Source organism: Stegastes partitus, unplaced genomic scaffold (assembly GCF_000690725.1).
Source record: "Stegastes partitus isolate 25-593 unplaced genomic scaffold, Stegastes_partitus-1.0.2 Scaffold1482, whole genome shotgun sequence".
NCBI classification, from domain to species: domain Eukaryota; kingdom Metazoa; phylum Chordata; class Actinopteri; family Pomacentridae; genus Stegastes; species Stegastes partitus.
The window spans coordinates 86,676-106,213 of NW_007579213.1; the positions used below are offsets into that span (position 1 = coordinate 86,676).

The 19,538-nt window shown below is 44.2% G+C and overlaps 1 protein-coding gene across 4 annotated transcripts in view; it reads left to right on the forward strand.

Annotated features, from left to right (window-relative positions):
* Positions 1 to 1,706: 1,706 nt before the first annotated feature.
* The window catches only part of LOC103370789 (zinc finger CCCH domain-containing protein 7B), an 18,609-nt gene continuing 777 nt past the window's right edge, over positions 1,707 to 19,538 (forward strand). Inside the window, exons 1-20 of one of the 4 annotated variants that reach the window (XM_008299943.1) lie at positions 1,709 to 2,322; positions 2,435 to 2,471; positions 5,306 to 5,503; positions 7,304 to 7,462; positions 7,779 to 7,859; positions 8,079 to 8,133; positions 8,220 to 8,377; positions 9,086 to 9,632; positions 10,282 to 10,340; positions 10,426 to 10,519; positions 10,692 to 10,853; positions 11,555 to 11,754; positions 13,141 to 13,241; positions 13,343 to 13,524; positions 14,164 to 14,252; positions 14,515 to 14,681; positions 15,629 to 15,734; positions 17,170 to 17,278; positions 17,405 to 17,541; positions 17,616 to 17,785. In XM_008299943.1, the coding sequence (XP_008298165.1) occupies positions 2,264 to 2,322; positions 2,435 to 2,471; positions 5,306 to 5,503; positions 7,304 to 7,462; positions 7,779 to 7,859; positions 8,079 to 8,133; positions 8,220 to 8,377; positions 9,086 to 9,632; positions 10,282 to 10,340; positions 10,426 to 10,519; positions 10,692 to 10,853; positions 11,555 to 11,754; positions 13,141 to 13,241; positions 13,343 to 13,524; positions 14,164 to 14,252; positions 14,515 to 14,681; positions 15,629 to 15,734; positions 17,170 to 17,278; positions 17,405 to 17,541; positions 17,616 to 17,785 (2,870 nt within the window). In that variant the 5' untranslated portion in view covers positions 1,709 to 2,263. Of the gene's footprint in view, positions 2,323 to 2,434; positions 2,472 to 5,305; positions 5,504 to 7,303; positions 7,463 to 7,778; positions 7,860 to 8,078; positions 8,134 to 8,219; positions 8,378 to 9,085; positions 9,633 to 10,281; positions 10,341 to 10,425; positions 10,520 to 10,691; positions 10,854 to 11,554; positions 11,755 to 13,140; positions 13,242 to 13,342; positions 13,525 to 14,163; positions 14,253 to 14,514; positions 14,682 to 15,628; positions 15,735 to 17,169; positions 17,279 to 17,404; positions 17,542 to 17,615; positions 17,786 to 19,538 lie in introns of all 4 variants that reach the window. The other 3 variants (XM_008299944.1, XM_008299946.1, XM_008299947.1) reach the window with 3 other exon arrangements.

Consider the following 19,538-nt stretch of genomic DNA (forward strand, 5'->3'; position numbering starts at 1 on the left):
CTTTCATGTGCTTTGCTTGTTTCAGACTCTCTCATAATTTAAGCTACTTCCTTTAACACATGGTACAATCACATTGACGCACCTGAACACGTCATCAGCGACTTTCCCTGAGAACATCCAGTGTTTTAGTGTGTCAGATGCTGCAGGTGCTTCATCAACTAAGAGGAAACATTTCTACAAATAGCTGGAAGCAGCAAAGTAAGCTTCGGCTCCTATTAGACAAAACCTAGATTAAATTAAAGCACAAAGTAAAGAAGAAACGGGTTTGGTGATTTTGGCAGTAAACTGTGTCTTCAGCCCTCTGTGGATGAATATTGGTGCAACAATATGAGTCTTACCCGAATCACTGCACACAACTCGCCTAACATTGTGATTTTGCGTCCACCTGTTAATGCACCTGCATTCAGTCCAGACTTGTGCTCTGTTTAATGTAAAACATCACTGTGGCTTAATATGACTGCACCTGTTACAGGAAAGTGAGCAGGGTGACATTCAGACATCAAGCCAACACGTTCATTTGCCATCAGATCAATGGTGGTGAAGACAGAGTGTCTGAAGGGGCTTTAAAAATCAAATACAAAACCAGATCCAAATCATACTACTGTCAAGATGCTAGTCTACAAATAAGATGTACACACCACATTTAACGCTACCAGCCTACGATGGTTTAAAGACAACTCAGGATAACATCAAGGTTACTGATCAGATGTGAGCTAAAATAGATGGACTTTACATTATCGTTGTTTTCTAATGCGCAACAATAGACTCTGTATGAAAGGGAAATATGTTTAATGAAGGCCAGACAAGCCTGTCGTCCTCTGAGCACTCAATGTTTTGCATGACTACCCTGATGTGGCGCCACATTTGTGTACTTACAGCCTTTGCTGTCTGATCGGATGATCATAGGTGCAGGTACGTACTGTCTCCTGTGTGAACACACACACGGACTGTTTAACAACGACTCTCTGGTTGTCTCATCTCTGAATTTATATGATCACAGCGAAACTGTATTCAAAGTTAAATGTGGTGGTCAAGTACAGTAAACCTTTAACATAAGTGTTATGGGAGGTCGTGTGCTGTTGACAGTGTTGCTGGTGTCATGAGAAAGATCAACACTGTGCTTCTGTTAGCAGACAACTCAAATCAATGAGCAGAATCAGCTCTGATAAACACTGAATGAAAAAAACACAGAAAATGTTTCCCATGTCTGTTCCCCTGGCAATTTTTAAGCACTATGTGGTTTATTAAAATGACCTCCAATTTAAACATTAGTTTCTAATAACTGGTCTAATAACAGACTGAAGCAGCTGTCAGCATCACCAGAAAAATACAGACAGAGCCAATGAATGAGATTAAGAACCTGATTTGTGTCTTCTGGTTACACGTGTTATTCACACGGCCTGATTACATCAGTTTCCAAGAAAAAAAATAGCTTTGTGTTGACATTCTGTGATTCTGTCTGTGTAGTCTGTTAAAAAAAACAAAAAAACAAAAAAACAAAACTATAAGACATATACAACTTTTCACTTTTTCACTTGATTCTGATTAGATTTATTGTATTTTTCTGTCAATCATTTTTCACATTGTGCGAACTATTATTTGTATTGTGACGACATTCTTTTGTCAATAAAGTTTATGCACTTCGTATTGACATTCTGTGATTCTGTCTGTGGACTTTGTTAAAAAAAAAAAGAAGAAGAAGAAGAAAAAGAAAAAAAACATTAAAACATATTCCACTTTTCTATATTCTACTTCTCACTTTTTAACTTGATTCTGATCAAATTTGTAAAAAAAAATTGTCAATTATTTTTCACATTGCTGTCACTCATATTGTAACGTTGTTTTTGTCAATAAAGTTCATTTTTGAAAAACCGAGTGCGTAGGTCACGTGGCCACTCCGGAGCAGTGGGGCGTTCAGGGGCGGTCTGGATCTGACGGCGGCAGGGAATCGAAACTTAACCCAGAGGTGCGCGTTGAGCCTCGGCGGCTTCCCTCCGCTCTCCCGCTGCTGTCGGCGGCTGCTCGGCTTCTCAGCGCCTCAAACTTTGCCCGCGTCTCCCTCCCAGGAACCCGCACGAGCCGCTTTTAAACTTCGCTTCAATGAACTTCCTCGCTCGGTCAGGTCGGTGTGTCTCCAGCTGGCCCAGCAGCACTGGCAGCTCCTGTGTGGGCGTGTGAGAGCTGCTGGTTTCCTGCTCTCTACTTCAATTAGCTGCTTAGCTTCTGTCAAAGTCTGCGTTGTTCCGCTCCTCGGTCAACAGGCATGGACCCCGCTCGACAGAAGCGCAAGGAGGACATAAGAGAAGCTCTGAACTTCATACAGTGAGGCCGTTTAAAGTGCATTTGTAGAGAAAGTGAAACTAACTGACTCACAGCATTTACAGCGAAGCGGTGCCAGTGACTCTCAGCGAGTTGTGCCTCTTTTGTGTTGCAGGTCTTCGCTGGCTTACCCAGAACCGGAGGGCTACCAGGTAAGAGAGGATCACCTTCACTGGCTCTTACAGCAGCTGGATGCAGATGTGGCATGAGAGAAAAATATAAAGAAGATGTCATAATAAAGTTTTCATACAGACATACAGCAGACACGATGAATGGCTTCAGTCAGGTTTTGTAGAAACCACACCAAAAAAACTGAACCCAATATTGAATATATAGTAATAAATGACTGTAGACACACTAATAAGAATTAGAGGAATAAAGTGCATCTCCGGCCAAAAAGGAAAAACATTTCAACCCTTTGAGTCACGAACAGAAATCCTTTATTAGTCCCACAAGGAGAGATGTGCAACGTTACAGCAGCAAAGTGACGGAAAGAAAAGCAAGAAAACACAACTAGAAATCAAAGAGGCGACGTATATAATATTATAATAATAAACTTTATTTGTATTTTTACGAACAGAATTTGCAAAGTGCTTTTACATAATAAAAAAACACACAGAGAGACAAGACAACACAGGAAAACAACAACATGTAGAAAAAGAGCAGGCAAACACTCAAAATATAAAAATACACACAATAAAAATGGAGAAGAACACGATTGGAAGGTATGTTATAATAAAACTGGTTAAAAAGACGACATCACAGAGGAATGAAGATAAAAGCTGAAGATAAAAGTAGATTAAGAACGAGAAACGAGAGCCGGACAGCAGGCAGTACCGATATAAAAAGGAAAAGTAACGGGCGAGTCTATAAAAGTGACTTTTAAGAAATGATATTAAAAGAAGATACTGGATCTGCAAGTCTCATTTCCTCAGGTGGGTCGGTCCAAAGCCGAGGGGCCCTCACAGGAAAGGCCCGGCTGCCTCTGGATCTAAGCCTCGACCCGATCAGGAGGGACCCACCTGAGGATCTAAGGCTGCCTGTGGGGATGTACGGGGTTAACATATCTAAAATATAGCTTTAAAAGTGATCAGTAAAATCCTAAAATCAATTCTAAAGCGGACAGGGAGCCAGTGGAGGAGATGTCGCCTGTTAAAACCAGTATACACGATATATACAATATAAATAAGAACAACAGAAGAACACAAGGACACTGAGAACACGAATTTAACAATATTTACATATTTACATGAAGGGAAATGTGATCATTCTGGAAATAAAACCTCCATTGCCTTGTGGCCACATTCCCAAAGCGGCCTCTAGACGCTGTCGGTCACATGATCACTACTATTATGCTCATTAACTAAAAACACAAAGAGATCCTTTCTAATTTGTTTTAGTTATACACATAGCTTCCAGCTTTTATTCAAATCTTTCTTAATTAGATCGTGTAATGTGGAAAAAAAATTGTAGATGAAATATAGTTTGAGAAAGATTCTGGAGCGTTTGCACTCTTTGCTAAATGCTAGCTCCAGCTGTTTTGCTGACTAAACAGACAGAATAATGCAGTGTTTACATCCTAGCCTGTGTTATACTAAACCTCATCACTGACCAATAAGCCCTGAATCACGGAGATAACTTCAGGTGGATTTTCGTTCTTCTTGAAGCTCTTGAAAAGCTTCTTAAATGGCCTAAGTGGCACTTCACAGGTTGATCAGTTCACCTGAGGATGTAGGGAGGTGGCCAGCAGCATGAGGAGATGATTTAGACTCAGGCCATTATTTTAGAATGTGACTGACGTAGTGGATTTACTTATGGACTAGTGCAGCTGTGACGTGGTGAGTTTACGTATGGATTTGTTTTACATGTTGTTGGGTCGTAAACTGATGATGTGGCACCGGAAGAGTGATACGGGGGAAGAAAATAGTGTGAGATGATCCTGGAAGAAGTGATCGAGCTGCAGAATAAATAAACAGCGTTACTCATAACTGGAAAAACAGAGCAAAAGGCAAATTAGCAGCTGTACCTCTGCACACTTGTAGTGAAACCCTCTCCAAAAACAAATCAATATAAAGACAGAAAGAAAGCAGGAGCTGCTGTAACTTGTTCCACCAGCTGTTTATAGAGTTCTGCCTTTCTGCTCTCTGGGTTTCATGCTCACGTATTTGCATGCTGCAGCCTCTGCTGTGTTTCACCTTGAAACTTCTCCGTCTGTTCCTTTCTTCCATCTTTATTTTCATTCCTGGCTGCGTGTGAAATCAAAGACATGTTTTTACAATCTGTTTTTTTAAATCTTTTGCCCGTTTTCTTCGTGGAGGCCGTGCAGCTACTCTCTGCTTTGTTTTCAAGGATGTGTCGACGTAAGAGCTGCTCGCTTTGTGAGAGTTTTCAGATGTGAGACGTTGCCGAATCTGTTCAATTGTGTTGGATTCTGTCATTCCGGGTAAAAGTTGCAGTGATGGCAAGAGCCGGGGTGCAAACGTGATCATACATGTGAGATCAGACAATACATCAAGAGATAAATATGAACAAAAGGCAGAAGTAGCAATGAGAAAGCCCACCGAAGTACCTAAACACCTAATATCCTAACAGGGACTGGTGTTGTGGGCTGCAAGGTGTCTCAGTGGTTAGAAGGTTGGCGTCCCGGTGAGGACACCCGGGATCTTCCTGCGTGGAGTCTCCATGTTCTCCCCGTGCAGCGTGGGTTCTCTCCGGGTTCTCCGGCTTCCTCCCACAGTCCACAAACATACTGAGGTTAATTGGTGATTGTAAATTGTCCGTAGGTGTGAATGTGAGTGTGCTTGGTTGTCTGTCTCTAAGTGTAGCCCTGTGATAGACTGGTTTGATGCTTTTTAAAATCTAGATTCCTGCTTCAGTCTTTTCTGCAGAATACACAATCATACACGTGCTTCAGTCGTGACAGGCCTTACGCTGTAGGAACACTCCACCAGCATCTTGTTCCCTTTTGTCTTCTCCACCCGTCCAGGACTTCTTGACCCGGTTAGTATGCAACCTGCTCGACGAGGGAAATGCCTTCTTCCGAGACCGAGAGTGGGATCGGGCCGTCAAAGAGTTCAGCGAGGGCTTGAATGTCTGGTGCTACGCCGAAGCGGAGGAGATCCAGATCCCCGAAGCTTTGCTGGAGAGCCTGTATGTGAACAGGGCCGCCGCCTACCACAGCATGGTGAGATGGGTTTGGTCCCACAAACAAACTGTTAAAATGTTGTTACGAATGCTTGTCCACACCCAAACCCGACCCGAGTGAGTCAGAGGCCGCTGTAGTGCCAAATAAAAGCAGATCGACCTGTAGAAGAAATGATTTGAAACTAGAATGCAGGCAGGTGTATCAGGGTCCAAGCAGGCCATGGCCTCCTACAGCATCCCCCTCGGTGTGATACAAACACAGAGGAGTGGAATCCCAGTGGAGGCGTGCAGAGAGACTGTTAGTAGTTATTATTATTGATAATTAGGAGAAGTGGGGGAAAAACGGTTTTATTAATGTGGTGGAACATAAAGGCTTTGGTATCAGTTACTGAGAAAAATAAGAATAATTTTAGACTTTTAGCAAAAATGTGAAAAAAATAAATGTGCTATTTGTCTGATGAAGGTTAATAAATGTATGATTGCAAGTTAGAGATTGTTTGGGAGTCTGTTGGATGTGCTCGTCCGTCTGCGATGCACCTGCCTCATTAATAGACGTGCACAGAGTGAGCTTTAGCAAAAAGAAAAAGTTTAATGTGCACGTTACTAAAACCATGTCTTTCTGTCTGTTGCTGCTCATTTATGTCATTTCCTGCCAGAAGGAAATTTTTCGTCTAATAAAAAAATCACTATAAACCCAATTTTAGTAACTTTACGATTAATTGTATATTGTGTTTTAAATAAATGTACTTTAAACCGATAATGAACTCCATACCTAGCCTTCCGTCAGGCTTGTGATCATAGCAGTGAAGCCGTCGTGGTGGCCAGAGGTCCGTGTCCTTGATCATCCAGCCAAACATCAGTGTTGACCAACAGAACAGTCAACACTGATGTTTTTTTAGTTTCCTGCCTGTGTGATGAAAATATCCCAATAACACAACATTTGGAAAAAAATAATGTTCTTATGTTAGAAATAAACATGCAACAATCACATGTTTGGGATTATGTAGTGTTCACAACAAGAACTGGGATGTTTCAAAGTATACACACACGTTTAAACTCCATGTGATGCTGCAGGCTGATAGGAGGAAAAATCACAGTAATGAACAGTTTTCAATAAAAACACCGACCTCATTTAGAACCCCTAAAGGAGTGTCCATCCATCCATCATCTCTACACCTTAATCCTCACTAGGGACGTGGGGGGCGGAGCCTATCCCAGCTGACTCAGGGTGAAGGCAGGTTCACCTGGACAGGTAACCAGTCTATCACAGGGCTACACTTAGAGACAGACAACCAAGCACACTCACATTCACACCTACGGACAATTTACAATCACCAATTAACCTCAGCATGTTTCTGGACTGTGGGAGGAAGCCGGAGAACCCGGAGAGAACCCACGCTGCACGGGGAGAACATGGAGACTCCACGCAGGAAGATCCCGGGTGTCCTCAACGGGACACAAACCGGCGACCTTCTAGCTGTGAGGCCACGGTGCTAACCACTGATCCACCTGCAGCCCCCTGAAGGAATGTGGCAGTAAATCATTTTGTCGATTTCTTCATCTGCCAGAGTTTAAACGCTGTAACACTCAATAACTGAACCAAGTTTTAAAACAATAATAATTCAGGACACTCCAAAGGTCATACCGTATTTATCGTCTTTTTTTAAAACTACACATTAGAACCAAGTAGAGAAATAAAACTCTGCCCTGCCGGTGGCTTTCCTGATTAAACCTTTCATCATGTGTCACTTTGCCTTTGCTTCCTGTCCGTCGATGCTCCTCCTTTGACTTCGTTTCACTTTGTCCTTCGTCGTCTTTTCTTGTTTTCTTCTCTCCACAGGGCGACTTCGATCAGGGAGTGCAGGACTGCGACGGCGCTCTGGAGGTGTGCAAGGAGAGCCGCAGGGCCCTGTACAGGAAGGCGCTCTGTCTGAAGGAGCTCGGGAAGCACAAGGACGCCTACAGCTGCACCACCAAGTGTCTGCTCATCGCTCCTCAGGTAGAGGAAGAGTTCATGTAGTCGCCTGGCCATGATGGCCCTGAGCTCTAGTAAACCAGTATTCCGTCCAAGTTACCACAAAATAGGTGTTTTCTTTCACTAATCATGATTGGCTGGTGGTCCAAAGTGAAATGGGTTCTATCCATGTACACATGTTATTTTAGATATAATGGCAATATCAAAAACTCTTATCACCCAAGGTCAGATGTTACATCTCCAGTAGGACGCCTGTATGTGGTTTCTCAAACAAGCAATGCATCTCATCTAACGGTCTTTGTAATGAGTGTGTTTCACTGCATATCCGTCATCTCGACAGGACAAACAGGTGAACGAACTCGCACAGGAGCTGGCCGTCCACCTGGGACTGAAAATCCGAAAACCCTACGTCAAAGCAAAGGTCAGTAAAAGGAACATTTAGAGTTTTATTTTATTCTTTTTTAATTCTCCTTTTATTCCACAAAAAATTACATTTTGTTTTGACTCATCAAGGGAATTAAATACATTCTGTTTCCTGTCAGGTGTGTTTTTGTTGAACCTTTACTCGTCTTCTATTCTCAGATCTTCCTCTTTCTTATTTGTGCTTGATCCTATATTTTTCCCCGCCTCTCCCCTCCAGGTGTCTGGTGAGAATTTAGGAAACGATACGAACCCTCTGAGTGTCGTTGCACCAGGTGAGGATTTGTTAGTAAGACGTGGCGTCATGATTTCTACTGTTATGGGAAAAAATCCAAATAAATGTCCCCCTGCTTCTCTCCAGTCAGCTTTCCCAGCATGCCTCAGCCCTCCTTCCCCTCCACGCCGCCGCCCAGCTGCAGCCAGCCTGACAGGGTGGCAGCTCTGGAGGACTCTGAGCGACTGGGAGACGACCTGGACAGCCTGCTAGACTGCTTCCCTACCGAGCAGGGCCCAGCTGAGGTAGAACACAGTTTGTCCTTTCACACCAGCTATCAAACTTCTGCTACTGATAGGAGGCAGATGTCCTTGGTTGTGGAGGATGACTGAGCTCGAGGGTGGAGAACATCACCATCATACATTCATAATGCTGAAGTGCTTCAGAGGCTGGTCAGGGATGAAAACTCAAGTGCGGCAAACAAGCACAGACCGATGTGATGGGAAGACGCTTTTTTCAAAATAAAACACCCTGCAGACACCACTGGAAAAAAAATCAATAAAACGTTTTTATTCTTTCTGTGCGACCTGGTACCGGTCCGCAGGCCGGTGGTTGGGCACCGCTGTTATATAGTATGACAGAAGAAGATTCAGTATGTCCCAGTGCATAATCTGTCAAATGCAGGATTCTTTGGAGTATATATGTATATATATATATATATATATATATATTTTGGGGCTTTTTGCCTTTATTTAGAGCAGGAGAGAGCGACAGGAACGGGAGGAGAAGAAGGAGTTTTATTAACTGAAGCAAGTTGCTGATTAGAAAATCAGTTCAGACTTTTGATATTCATCACATCGTAGCTTCTACTGATGGAAATCATCAGTAGGTTCACCTCCGATCACTTTGATCAGCTGCCGATAAACACCACGAAGAGGGAGTTCGTCTTATAAACATATAGTTTCTCATTTTTCTTCCATCCTAACTCCAGTTTGCTTCTCCATGTTTTCCAGACTCGCCTCCATTCGGAGTTTTCCGTCCACAGCCAGACATCGACTCTGAAGCGTGCGGTTCTTCGGGACCTGCCCGCCCCGACGCCACAGCTGCCTCCCGCCTTTTTCAGCTCAGCCGTCAGCCAGCTCAACGCCCTGGACTCCTTTTCAGGCAGCGGCCACGGCACCTCAATCACAACACTGGATATCCTGGATGACCTCTTGACCTCTGGAGGCGGAGCGGAGGCCTCGGCAGCGCAGGATGCTCTGCTCGGCCTCGACTCCCTTGATTGCCTCGATGACTTCTTGGATATGACGCCAAGTGCTGTTGCTGCTGAGGAGGTCAGTGAGCCCCAAACAGAGCTGGACGCTGGGGAAAAGTCCCTCGATGAACTGCTCGACGAACTGGATCCCCTGCAGACCGTCTGTCATCAGAACGGTCACGGCGGTGAAATGAGCATCAGAGCCATGGAGCAGCTGGAATCCCTCGATGCCCTGGACTCGTTTCCCCCGGTGGAAGGTGTTGGAGTCACCGGCCTGGACTCGCTCTCTGACTTCAGCTCAACTGGTGATTATTATTCATTGGTAAATTATTAGGGATGGTGGTTAGCACCGTCGCCTCACAGCTAGAAGGTCGCTTCTAGGAATCTTCCTGCGTGGAGTCTCCATGTTCTCCCCGTGCAGCGTGGGTTCTCTCTGGGTTCTCCGGCTTCCTCCCACAGTCCACAAACATGCTGAGGTTAATTGGTGATTGTAAATTGTCCGTAGGTGTGAATGTGAGTGTGCTTGGTTGTCTGTCTCTAAGTGTAGCCCTGTGATAGACTGGTTACCTGTCCAGGTGAACCTGCCTTCACCCTGAGTCAGCTGGGATAGACTCCAGCCCCCCATGACCCTGGTGAGGATTAAGGAGTAGAGATGATGGATGGATGATTTCATGAGTCCAAAGACATGGCACATTAAAAAAAACAAAAACAATTAGAGCTATTGTACTTATTAATGAGCCTAATTGAACAAATGAATTTTTAACCTGTTCAATCAGGAGTGTGGGACTCTGAGGTAGCCGCTCATACTCTGAGTACAGAGCGTGTGAAGGATCGCTCAGGATTCATAGGTGTCTTGTAGGGAGGGATGCTCCTGCTCCTCGTTCTGGTGTTTGCTGGTTTAGCCTCGTTAACCACAGTGTCGTTTGTAATTCATGTTCCCTGGTTGCTCCTCAGGTGTCCTCCCTCATAGCGCTGCAGCTCCAGTGATGCGATCTCCAAAAAAACACTACAAAGTAAGACTGACTGACTGTTGCAGACTCTGTGATAGTTTGATTTCTTTTGCGTTAACTGAACTCTTGTTCTTACTGTTTAAACGAGGTGAAGGACAACCCAGGGCCAGCTGCGGTCTCCAACCCGCTCTCCTCCACCCACGAGTTCCTGCAGGCCTGCTCAGCTTGCTTCCCTCGAGAAGGTACGTCTGGAGTCCGGTCGTCGTTCAAACTGGCTCCTAATCGACCTGATGCTCTTTAAGCTGGTCATGATTTGATGGAGTTCAACACCTTTCTGGCCTCATCAGATCTTAAAAGAAACTTGTGATTCAATGTGCATCCTCAAGCACTTGATTTCTTTTTTTTTACTCTCAGGTCAAGGCATATATACTTACGTTCACAAGCCAGACCTGGTCCACAGCTGTAAACGAGACGTCCTGTTGTGCAGACTAAAGGCGGGACGTCCGGCAGAGTGGACCAGAGTGCGACGCATTCCCAACCGGACAACCTTCAACGGGCGGTTTGTAATTTGCAGAGGTAAGAATCTCAGGACGAAACAGGAAATCATGTTCTTTCTGGTGAATCTTATTTGTTCGTTGCTATTTTTTTTAGGCAAACTGATTTACCTGTGATAGACTGGTTACCTGTCCAGGTGAACCTGCCTTCACCCTGAGTCAGCTGGGATAGGCTCCAGCCCCCATGACCCTAGTGAGGATTAAGGTGTAGAGATAATGGATGGATGGATGGATGGATGGATGGATGGATGGGCAGTGAAACCCCGACGCAGGCAGATAAACATCTGAGCACAGTTGGTTCTTTCAGACAGAGACACTCGTGTGGACTTTACAGTCGGTAGGAATGCGGTTTGGATTCAGGACTCGGTAGTTTTGGGGAAGTTGCTCCATTTGTTTACATGTTGCCAGAGTGATCGAGCCAATTTACTGCCACTTTTTTAAGGACTTTTTTTGGGCCTTTATATGAGAGAGAGACAGGAAAGTGGGGGAAGGACCTGCAGGAAAGGGCCATGAGCGGGACTCAAACCCATGACCTCTGCGTCAGGGACTAGAACCTCTGAACGCAGGACGCCAGCTCAACCAGTTGAGCTTTCGCGGCGCCCCATTTACTGCCACTCTGATCAGGGAAAAAAGCAACTAAAGATCACAAACCTATGCCAGTTACCTAAAAGTGAAACTGGAAATGATTCATGTGGCGGTTGATGCGTCTTCTCTCGTGTCCAGAGCTGATGAAGTCTGGGGATCTGGGCCTCTGCCCGTACGGAGAGAAATGCACGTTTGCCTACAACCAGCTGGAGATCGACGTCTGGACCGAGGAGAGGAAGGGAACGCTGGACAGGGACCTGCTGTTCGAGACGGATCCTGTGAACGCCATCGTTCGCCTCCTGCAGGACAACAAAGGCACGTTCATGTTCCTCTGTCAGGTCAGTTCACTTTTACATCTGTGTTTATCTGCGTTTTTAAAAACAGTAATAGGACATATTTTTCATCTAACCTTTACGCAGTCAGTCATTTTGAGAGTAAGATCCTTAATATTCTATGGAGGATTAAAAATGACAACAAAACTACTACTATTGATAATAATGATAATAATAATAATGACAATGATATTAATTACAATAAAACTAATAATAAAGATGATGAATGCTATTTCTTTTCTACTTTTTTGACATTTGTTCTTGATTTACTTTATTTTTAGTGAGAATGAAGTGCACAGGTTGGACTAACTCCACACACAAAGTCCCAATAACATGAATAAATACAGATAATTACTGAAATAGACACTTTTAGATAGAAACATACAGGAAAGAATTAACATAGTGTACAAAATGGAGGCATTTAAATTTCTTCTTCTCTGTTAAATTGCTTCTTGAGGCATTTGTTGCCTCAAGCGCACAACTTGACCTCCGACAGTTGTAGTTGCTCGTGTTTTTAAGTATCGGTGATAAAAATAAAATAATCTTGAATTTACATCAGATGTAATCATAGTTACAACCTGCTCTGTGTCCATCTCTGCACCCTGTTTGAATTACTCGTCAACTTGTCATGGCAATTATATGTTTTTATCTGGAAGAGTTAATGTCTGGATATGTTGATATGACACCACATTAAAAGCAGAACCTTTGTAATTAACATGCAGAACTAACACGAAGACAAACAGAGTAAAATCTGTGCTAGAGTCTCTTGTTATTGTTCCGTGAAATATACTTTTTATTGCAATACTTCAAAAGTTGTGGCCATAGACGAGTGCAGGTCTTCTGTGCACAAGTGAGCAGTTATGAGCCGAGACTCTAGAGGGCGCTAAAGCACTAAACACATGTTTATCCCACCGTCATGCTTCTGTTGTTGTCACATTTCAGAATACACAATTATGAAGAGGTTTCTCTACTGCCAACATCTGATGGTGAGAGACGTGTAAAAGCAAAGGCAAATATAAAAAAATAAAATAAAGTCTGCAAGTATCGTCAAATCATGGATGATCTGTTCTGAAAAATCAATTAAACCAGATACAGTGGACATGCTTACTAGCCCACTGATCATGGAGTTAAGCTGTTTATTTATTCATGTGTTTAAGGACAATGAAGTCATGTTTCATCCTCCACAGAATTAAAACATAATTCTACACATTTACATGATCCACACTTGACTTTCTCCCTGTTTGTGTATCAGATGTTTAAACCACAGACCTAAAGCTGACGTTGTGTTCAGTGAGCTGCGTGTCTCAGTCATAAAGAATACGTTTATTAAAATGCGTCTCTCTCTGCCTCTCTGCCCCGTCGCCGGTCTTTTCCTCTCCCGTCCCTCTGCAGGAGTGCTACGACAGCAAACCCAGAATCATCAGCGAGCGCTGCAGAGACAATCGCACCATCTGCTCTAACTCGGCCGCTCGCCACAACTTTGACGCTAATAAGTGAGTGTGTTTATAACGTACGAGTCGTCTCGAGTCCTCTCGCATTTCAGTCTTGAAGTGATTGTAGTCCTTTTTCTAATTTGTCCCTCTGTGCCCGTCAGGTGCTTGGCGTTTGTGGTGAGGACCCACAACGTGAACTACGGAAAGGTGCGCCCGCTGAGCGTCCTGTGCCACTTGGACTTGTGCCGCCAAGCCATCCGCTACGGCTGCCAGAGAGAGGACAGCTGCCATTATGCCCACTCGGTCATCGAACTCAAAACCTGGAGGGTGCAGCGAGACACAGGTGCGCTCTGATCCGATGCATGCACGACGTTTCCACGTGAAAACCTGGAAGGTTTTAGGTTCCAGGCCTGGAAAACGCAGAAAGATCCCGGGTGTCCTCACCGGGACGCCAACCGGCGACCTGCTCGCTGCGAGGCGACGGTGCTAACCACCGAACCACCTGCAGCCCTCACAAAACATGATGAATAGATATCTACGATTCCTCAGTTACACGTCACTCTTTGCTGATAATGAGCATCCCATCTTTGCACAACGTAACACAGAGGAAGAAAGTTTCTTCACCTGACCCCTGATTGGTCAGCTTGGTTTCTCAGCGCGAACCTAAAGTGATCATTTAGCAGCAAATGAAGACCAAACCAGAGTTTAAAGGACAGAATATGTTGAGTTTAACATCTGTCAGGTGGAGAGAAACGCTGGATGTGTAAATAAGTAGCTGTTTGCTAACACATAACTCTCTGTGGTTTTGGTATTCATGTCGGTGTTTATCCGCTCGTTTCTAACTGATTAGCGATTCAATGAAAAGAGAGTGAAAACATAATTGTAGGAGTGTTCACCTTTTGATATCGATAGCAGAAACAGTAGCTGGTAGTCTTTCTCTACATGTGGACAGCGATGTTATTTCTGTGTTTGTTATCTGCAGGTATGAGCCCTGATGAGATTGTGAAGGTGTCCATGAAGTATTGTGAAAAGGAGGAGCAGCAAAACCCGAGCAAACAGAAAGGAAACAGAGTAAGAATCATTATTTTACATTTATATGCAAACAGGACGATGGTTTCCTCCATAAAGACCAACTCGTCACCGTTTGTTCTGGGTCAGCTTGTCCTGTTTTTTCATCATGTTTTTATATCATCTGTGCTGGTAGCTCAGAAAATCGTAGAAATGATCAAATGTTGACGCTGTGATTGTGATTTAATGCAGTTCTGCCTGCAAACTCGGCATTTTATGGGATTTATTCTGTGTACTCACGTTGTTTTTATATCTTAATTTCAAGCAGCTGTCTTCTGGAGGAGGCTGGAGCAAACCAAAAGGAGCAGCAGGAGGCGCTAGAAGGAGTCTGAACCTGAAGATGAAGTTCGTCTGCGGTCACTGCTGGCGGGACGGTCAGATCAGTGAGCCGGACAAAGCCCTCAAGTACTGCACCGCCAAAGCCAGACACGCGTGAGTCACGGCGATATGGTCCCTGTACAAGTCTGGAAAGCCACACAAAATATGGAAGAATTTGTCTTCCTTCAATTGCAGAATGCATCCATATACATAGCTTTGTCATGTTATGAGAGATTGTGATGAATAAAACTGGACCCGCTGCTGCCACATGGTGTCAGAACTGAACTTACACGAGTCCAGTTATCCACCCTCGAGTCTGGTACTTATTACGTCACTGTCTGGAAGTCCTGACAGTTATTCTTCCTTCACTGTGGAGTTCTTCTCCTGTCTTTGATCTAGGCTGCGGTCGTTCAGTTTGAAAGCATTATTAGGGTCCGATCACGACCAATACAAGGACCCTTTAGAAACCCTTGGGTTTGTTATTTATCGTCCCAAACAAACGTGATCTTGAGGGCCTAAACATGCCCAAAAAAATCACCAAAGTCACCACACACACACCAACATTTTATATTTTAAAGGAATTAGGCATGTCACTGCCAAAATGGCTCCACAGCGCCCCCCTGAAAATTGAGTCCTGTCAGAAGCACGTTTGATCTGGAGCTACGACATGTGGTCGGCACACGGAGCAGGTCGGGACGCACAAAAAAGCCCATCAGCACCTTTCCGTAAACCCTACAGGAAACCCACCATGTTGGAGAAATGGCGAGCATTACGGGCCATTTTCACTCATTTCAGGCCATTTTCAAAATCTATCTCCTCCTAAGGGGAACATCGTACACACCTGAAATTTGGCGAGCACAAACTACATAATTACACTCACCAACCGAGCAAATGACAAACCCTCGACTTCAGAGATCCCGTCACAGCTGCAGTTACACACAAAATGCTATTTTACAGCCGTGAACCTGCTCAACCATTCATAACGTCTCTAATGGTGTTTTGTTATTCAAAAGCAACTCTCTTACAGTAGTTCTGCCCCCTTCTGGTGTCCACATCTCCAGGTTTACGAAGGAGAGACGAGTCCTGCTGGCCAAGTCCCCAGAAAGAAGTAAATGGGTTCAGGTCCGACCGCTGCCGCATGCCAAGAACTTCCCCATGTACTATGACGTAAGTGTTCCTCCTCTAGACCTGTCAGATCTGCCCTCACCTCTCTGACCTGTGTCCTTCGTTTTATACATCTTCTGTACGGGATCGCCTGGTTCTAATTAAGGCTTTTTTTCACTCAAACTTTTCTGATGAACATAATTGAACTCAGTGTTTAATAACAGGAAATTAAAAACAGTCTGGGCACATATCGTAGCTAAAGTATACGTGTGTGTGTGTGCATCACAGTTTGGCTTCCTGCTGTTAAATAACAGCATTGAGTCAAAAATACCTTAAATCATCCTGAACTAACAGCCGGATTACAACAAACAGAGAGAGAGTACAACGTCCGTGTGATGCCGTAGTGTTTGCTGTTATGTTAATATTCAAAATCTCACATACTGGTGCATAAATAACCTTTAATCTGCGCACAGATGTGTCGTGTGTAAACCTGAACACCCAAAACCAGCCACCATGTTTCTCTAGATGTCTGAGTTCAGATCTCATTCCCAGAGTTTTTTATTTTTCTTTAATGTTCACAGTAACCACAGAGAGTGTTTTCCTATGAATACGGGTCACCTGGTCCTCGTAGCAGAGCGGTTAGCGTGCACATCACGTCAACAGCGAGTCAGTTACAGCGTGTGTTTTCCATCACTTTCAACAACTTTATAAAGAAGCTGAAGCTGACAGTACAGTTGTGGGCAAGTTAAAGTCAGAGTGTCTCCTTTTAACTTCAATTATTTTCACGATGCTGCTTCTGAATTTGTAGATCGATACGCCAAAATCCTCTTTAAGCTCTCGTAAAGCGTCTGCAGAGTACAAAAAACAAATATTCTTTTTCAGACATGATTCTCACAGGTTCGATTTTTCATATTTAAATTGATGTTTTTTTTCCTCCAAACTGAAGAATGTTCTTGCTAACGAGAGAGAAATCTATCATCACATGAGCTTTTTTCTATTTCTCAGTGAGACTTTCCAACTTCAGACTTCCATCGGCCTTAAGGTGGCAGCGACATCACCTTTTTGCATTATTCCAGCATTGACTATACTGACTGTAATGGCAATTTTTCACTATCCTGGTGTTCCTTAATTGGCGTTACTGAACAAGTGCAGCAGAGTGAACAGACGCAGACCAAAAACAGAATTTCCAGTCTGCATACTTGCCGTTTAGTGGGTGGTTTATTTGATGATATGCAAAAAAATTAAAATACAGCAGTTTTCCTCTGGTGAATCTGGTATATGTCTGTGCTCCCCCTACCTGTGCCCTCCTCTTCCTGTCACCTGTGCCCTCTACATATACACCATGTGTCCAAATAATCAATAGTAAATTACCTCACAACAATCAACATAAATGGTTCCTACACTGACGTTTCAAAAGACAGTCGAAGGTTTTGTCTGCTGAAAGTTCGTGCTCATCGGCGTGGTCCGTGTTTAACGCCGTGACGTTTTCTCCTCGCAGATATGCACCCAGATTTTGGAAAAAAAGAAATGCACCTACCCTGGGAACTGCATGTTTGCTCACAGCGAGGAGGAGAAGGAGATGTGGACGTATATGAAAAACAACGAGCGTGAGTTGTTGAAGTGATACAGATGTTCGGTGAAGCTCCACTTGTAGAGTTTGGTCGTGTTTGTTAACGTGGACATCGTGCTGAGATAAGTGCAGCTGAGCCTCTGAGCTTTCTTTGTGCCTGTAGTGCTGGACATGCAGCAGATGTACGACATGTGGCTGACGTTAACGGGCCAAAACCGCCAAGCAGACGGAGCCACGCTCACCCAGCCCGCCCCGGAGGAAAAGTGCATCATCATGCCGACCGACTACGCTGAACCAACGGTGGGTTTGCAGTAAACTTGTGTTATCTGACTGAGTCTGTAAGAAAAGACGATTAAAAGACCTTTGTGTTTCAGAGCGGCTTGTACTGCCGTCTGTGCGGCAAAGACAGCAACAGCGAGCGGCAGTGGAAGCAGCACATTTCCTCCGAGAAGCACAAGGACAGGGTTTTCAGCTGCGAGGGTGAAGACGAGGCTCTGGTGTGGAGCTACCGATTCCCTGGTACACACTTTGAAATCTGCTCCAGGTAAGATCTCTCCCTCATTCAGTTCAGTTCAGCTAAACGTCCCGGTTTGAATCAGCAGCTTGACCACAAAGCTTGAAGCAGCACCTGAAGCTGTGCAGCACGTTGATAGAAGTTTGTGCTTGCTGTTGTTTCTCTTGCTTGTGCAACCCACACCGGCAGCAGTGATGTCACTTCTGGCACACGGTTGCTGTTTCTGGTACGTGTTCAGCATGAACTTGCAGGATGGATGAGTTTGTGAGCAGCTCCGTCTCTGTAGGCGTCTCTGAAGTCCATCAGTGCAGAACCAGAGGGGTCTCCATACGGCTGATACCAAATAAACCACATTACAGTTGTATAGATGCCACGGTATTAGTCACAGTTGGTCTCTTTTTTTTTTGTCTTCCAGAAAAAACACACATGTCCCTTTATGTTTGGAGAACATTGTCCCTTTAGCACCACAATGCGTCTTTATGTTGGTGTTTTGTGGCGCCTTTTGCCTTTTGTGAAAAACAACGGCAGCTCCTGTGATTCAAACGTTGCACTTGGCTGTATTTTGATTGATCGTTCAGCAGTAATTCCCAGATGGTACAGAACTCGAGGAGGGAGATTTGATGCAACAGTCGTAGAAAACTGTGCATTGTGTTTAGATGGTGTGCCCGCCTGTACGTCACCTCCAGCGGTGTGGATCGTGTTCTGTCCTCAGCAGGGACGCCTATTGTTTGAGAAAAGACTGCAGCAGGTGTGAAAGGTTCTGCACTGTGTTGATGTCACACTCGGAGTGAGTAATGACCAGTGCGTCAAGCATAGCGAGGGTTCAGCGGAGCAGCCGTTGCACCGTCTGGATGTGTTGTTCAGGCATAGTGTTGGTCTTCGGATCGCGTTTGGATATCATCACAAGCCCACAAACAAACATTCAAGTTACATCATTAGAAATTCAATGCGATGTAAAAGTGTGCCGTTAATGTCTCGGTGATAAGTTCATCTTTTAAAGCTCGGACAGACGGTGATTTTTTCTTGGCATCATGGGGCAAAACTTCCATACTAACCCTTTTAATGTAATTGAAACACTCTTAAAGGAAACTAGATTTCAGCTCCTGGCTCCATGTTCAGGCTTTACAAAAAGACAGTGTTTGGCAAGTATGCAAGGCTCTACGAAGGTGATTTAAATCGTCGTCATGCAGCTCAAAATTTGTGTGGCAGTTATGTTACAAGGTCAAGAGAGTGTGTGTGTGTGTGTGTGTGTGTGTGAGAAATATAGTCAGGAGTGTTTGAAGATACAACCAGGAGCTTGTGGGCGGCTCCAGCAGCACCCAGCTGAGGTAAAAAGACCTTTAATGAAATATGAGCATTGCTGTATGTATATTTTTGACCCTGCAGATTTTTTTTTCCAGCAAAATGCACCATTGGTTATTGTGACAGACTATAAGAAGACAGACAAAGTCAGTCCACAGAACACAAACACAATTATTCATTAATTACATTAAAAGCAAAGAGGCAGATGAGATCAATCCATAAAACATAAATATAATCATTAATTAGAAGAGAACAGATTAAATACTCTCAGCTGTCATATGCACAACTACACAGAACTGTTTCCAGCCTGGATGTGAACATTATCAGAGTTGAGGCCCGTCTCACATCTTCTGAAATCCAATTCCAGGTTTTAGCTGCACCGTGTTTGGTCCTGACTCTGGGCACCAGCAGGAGACCCTCCCTGAGGTTCTCAGAGTAGTGGTGGTAGTTCTAGTAGAAGTAGTAGTAGTAGTAGTAGTAG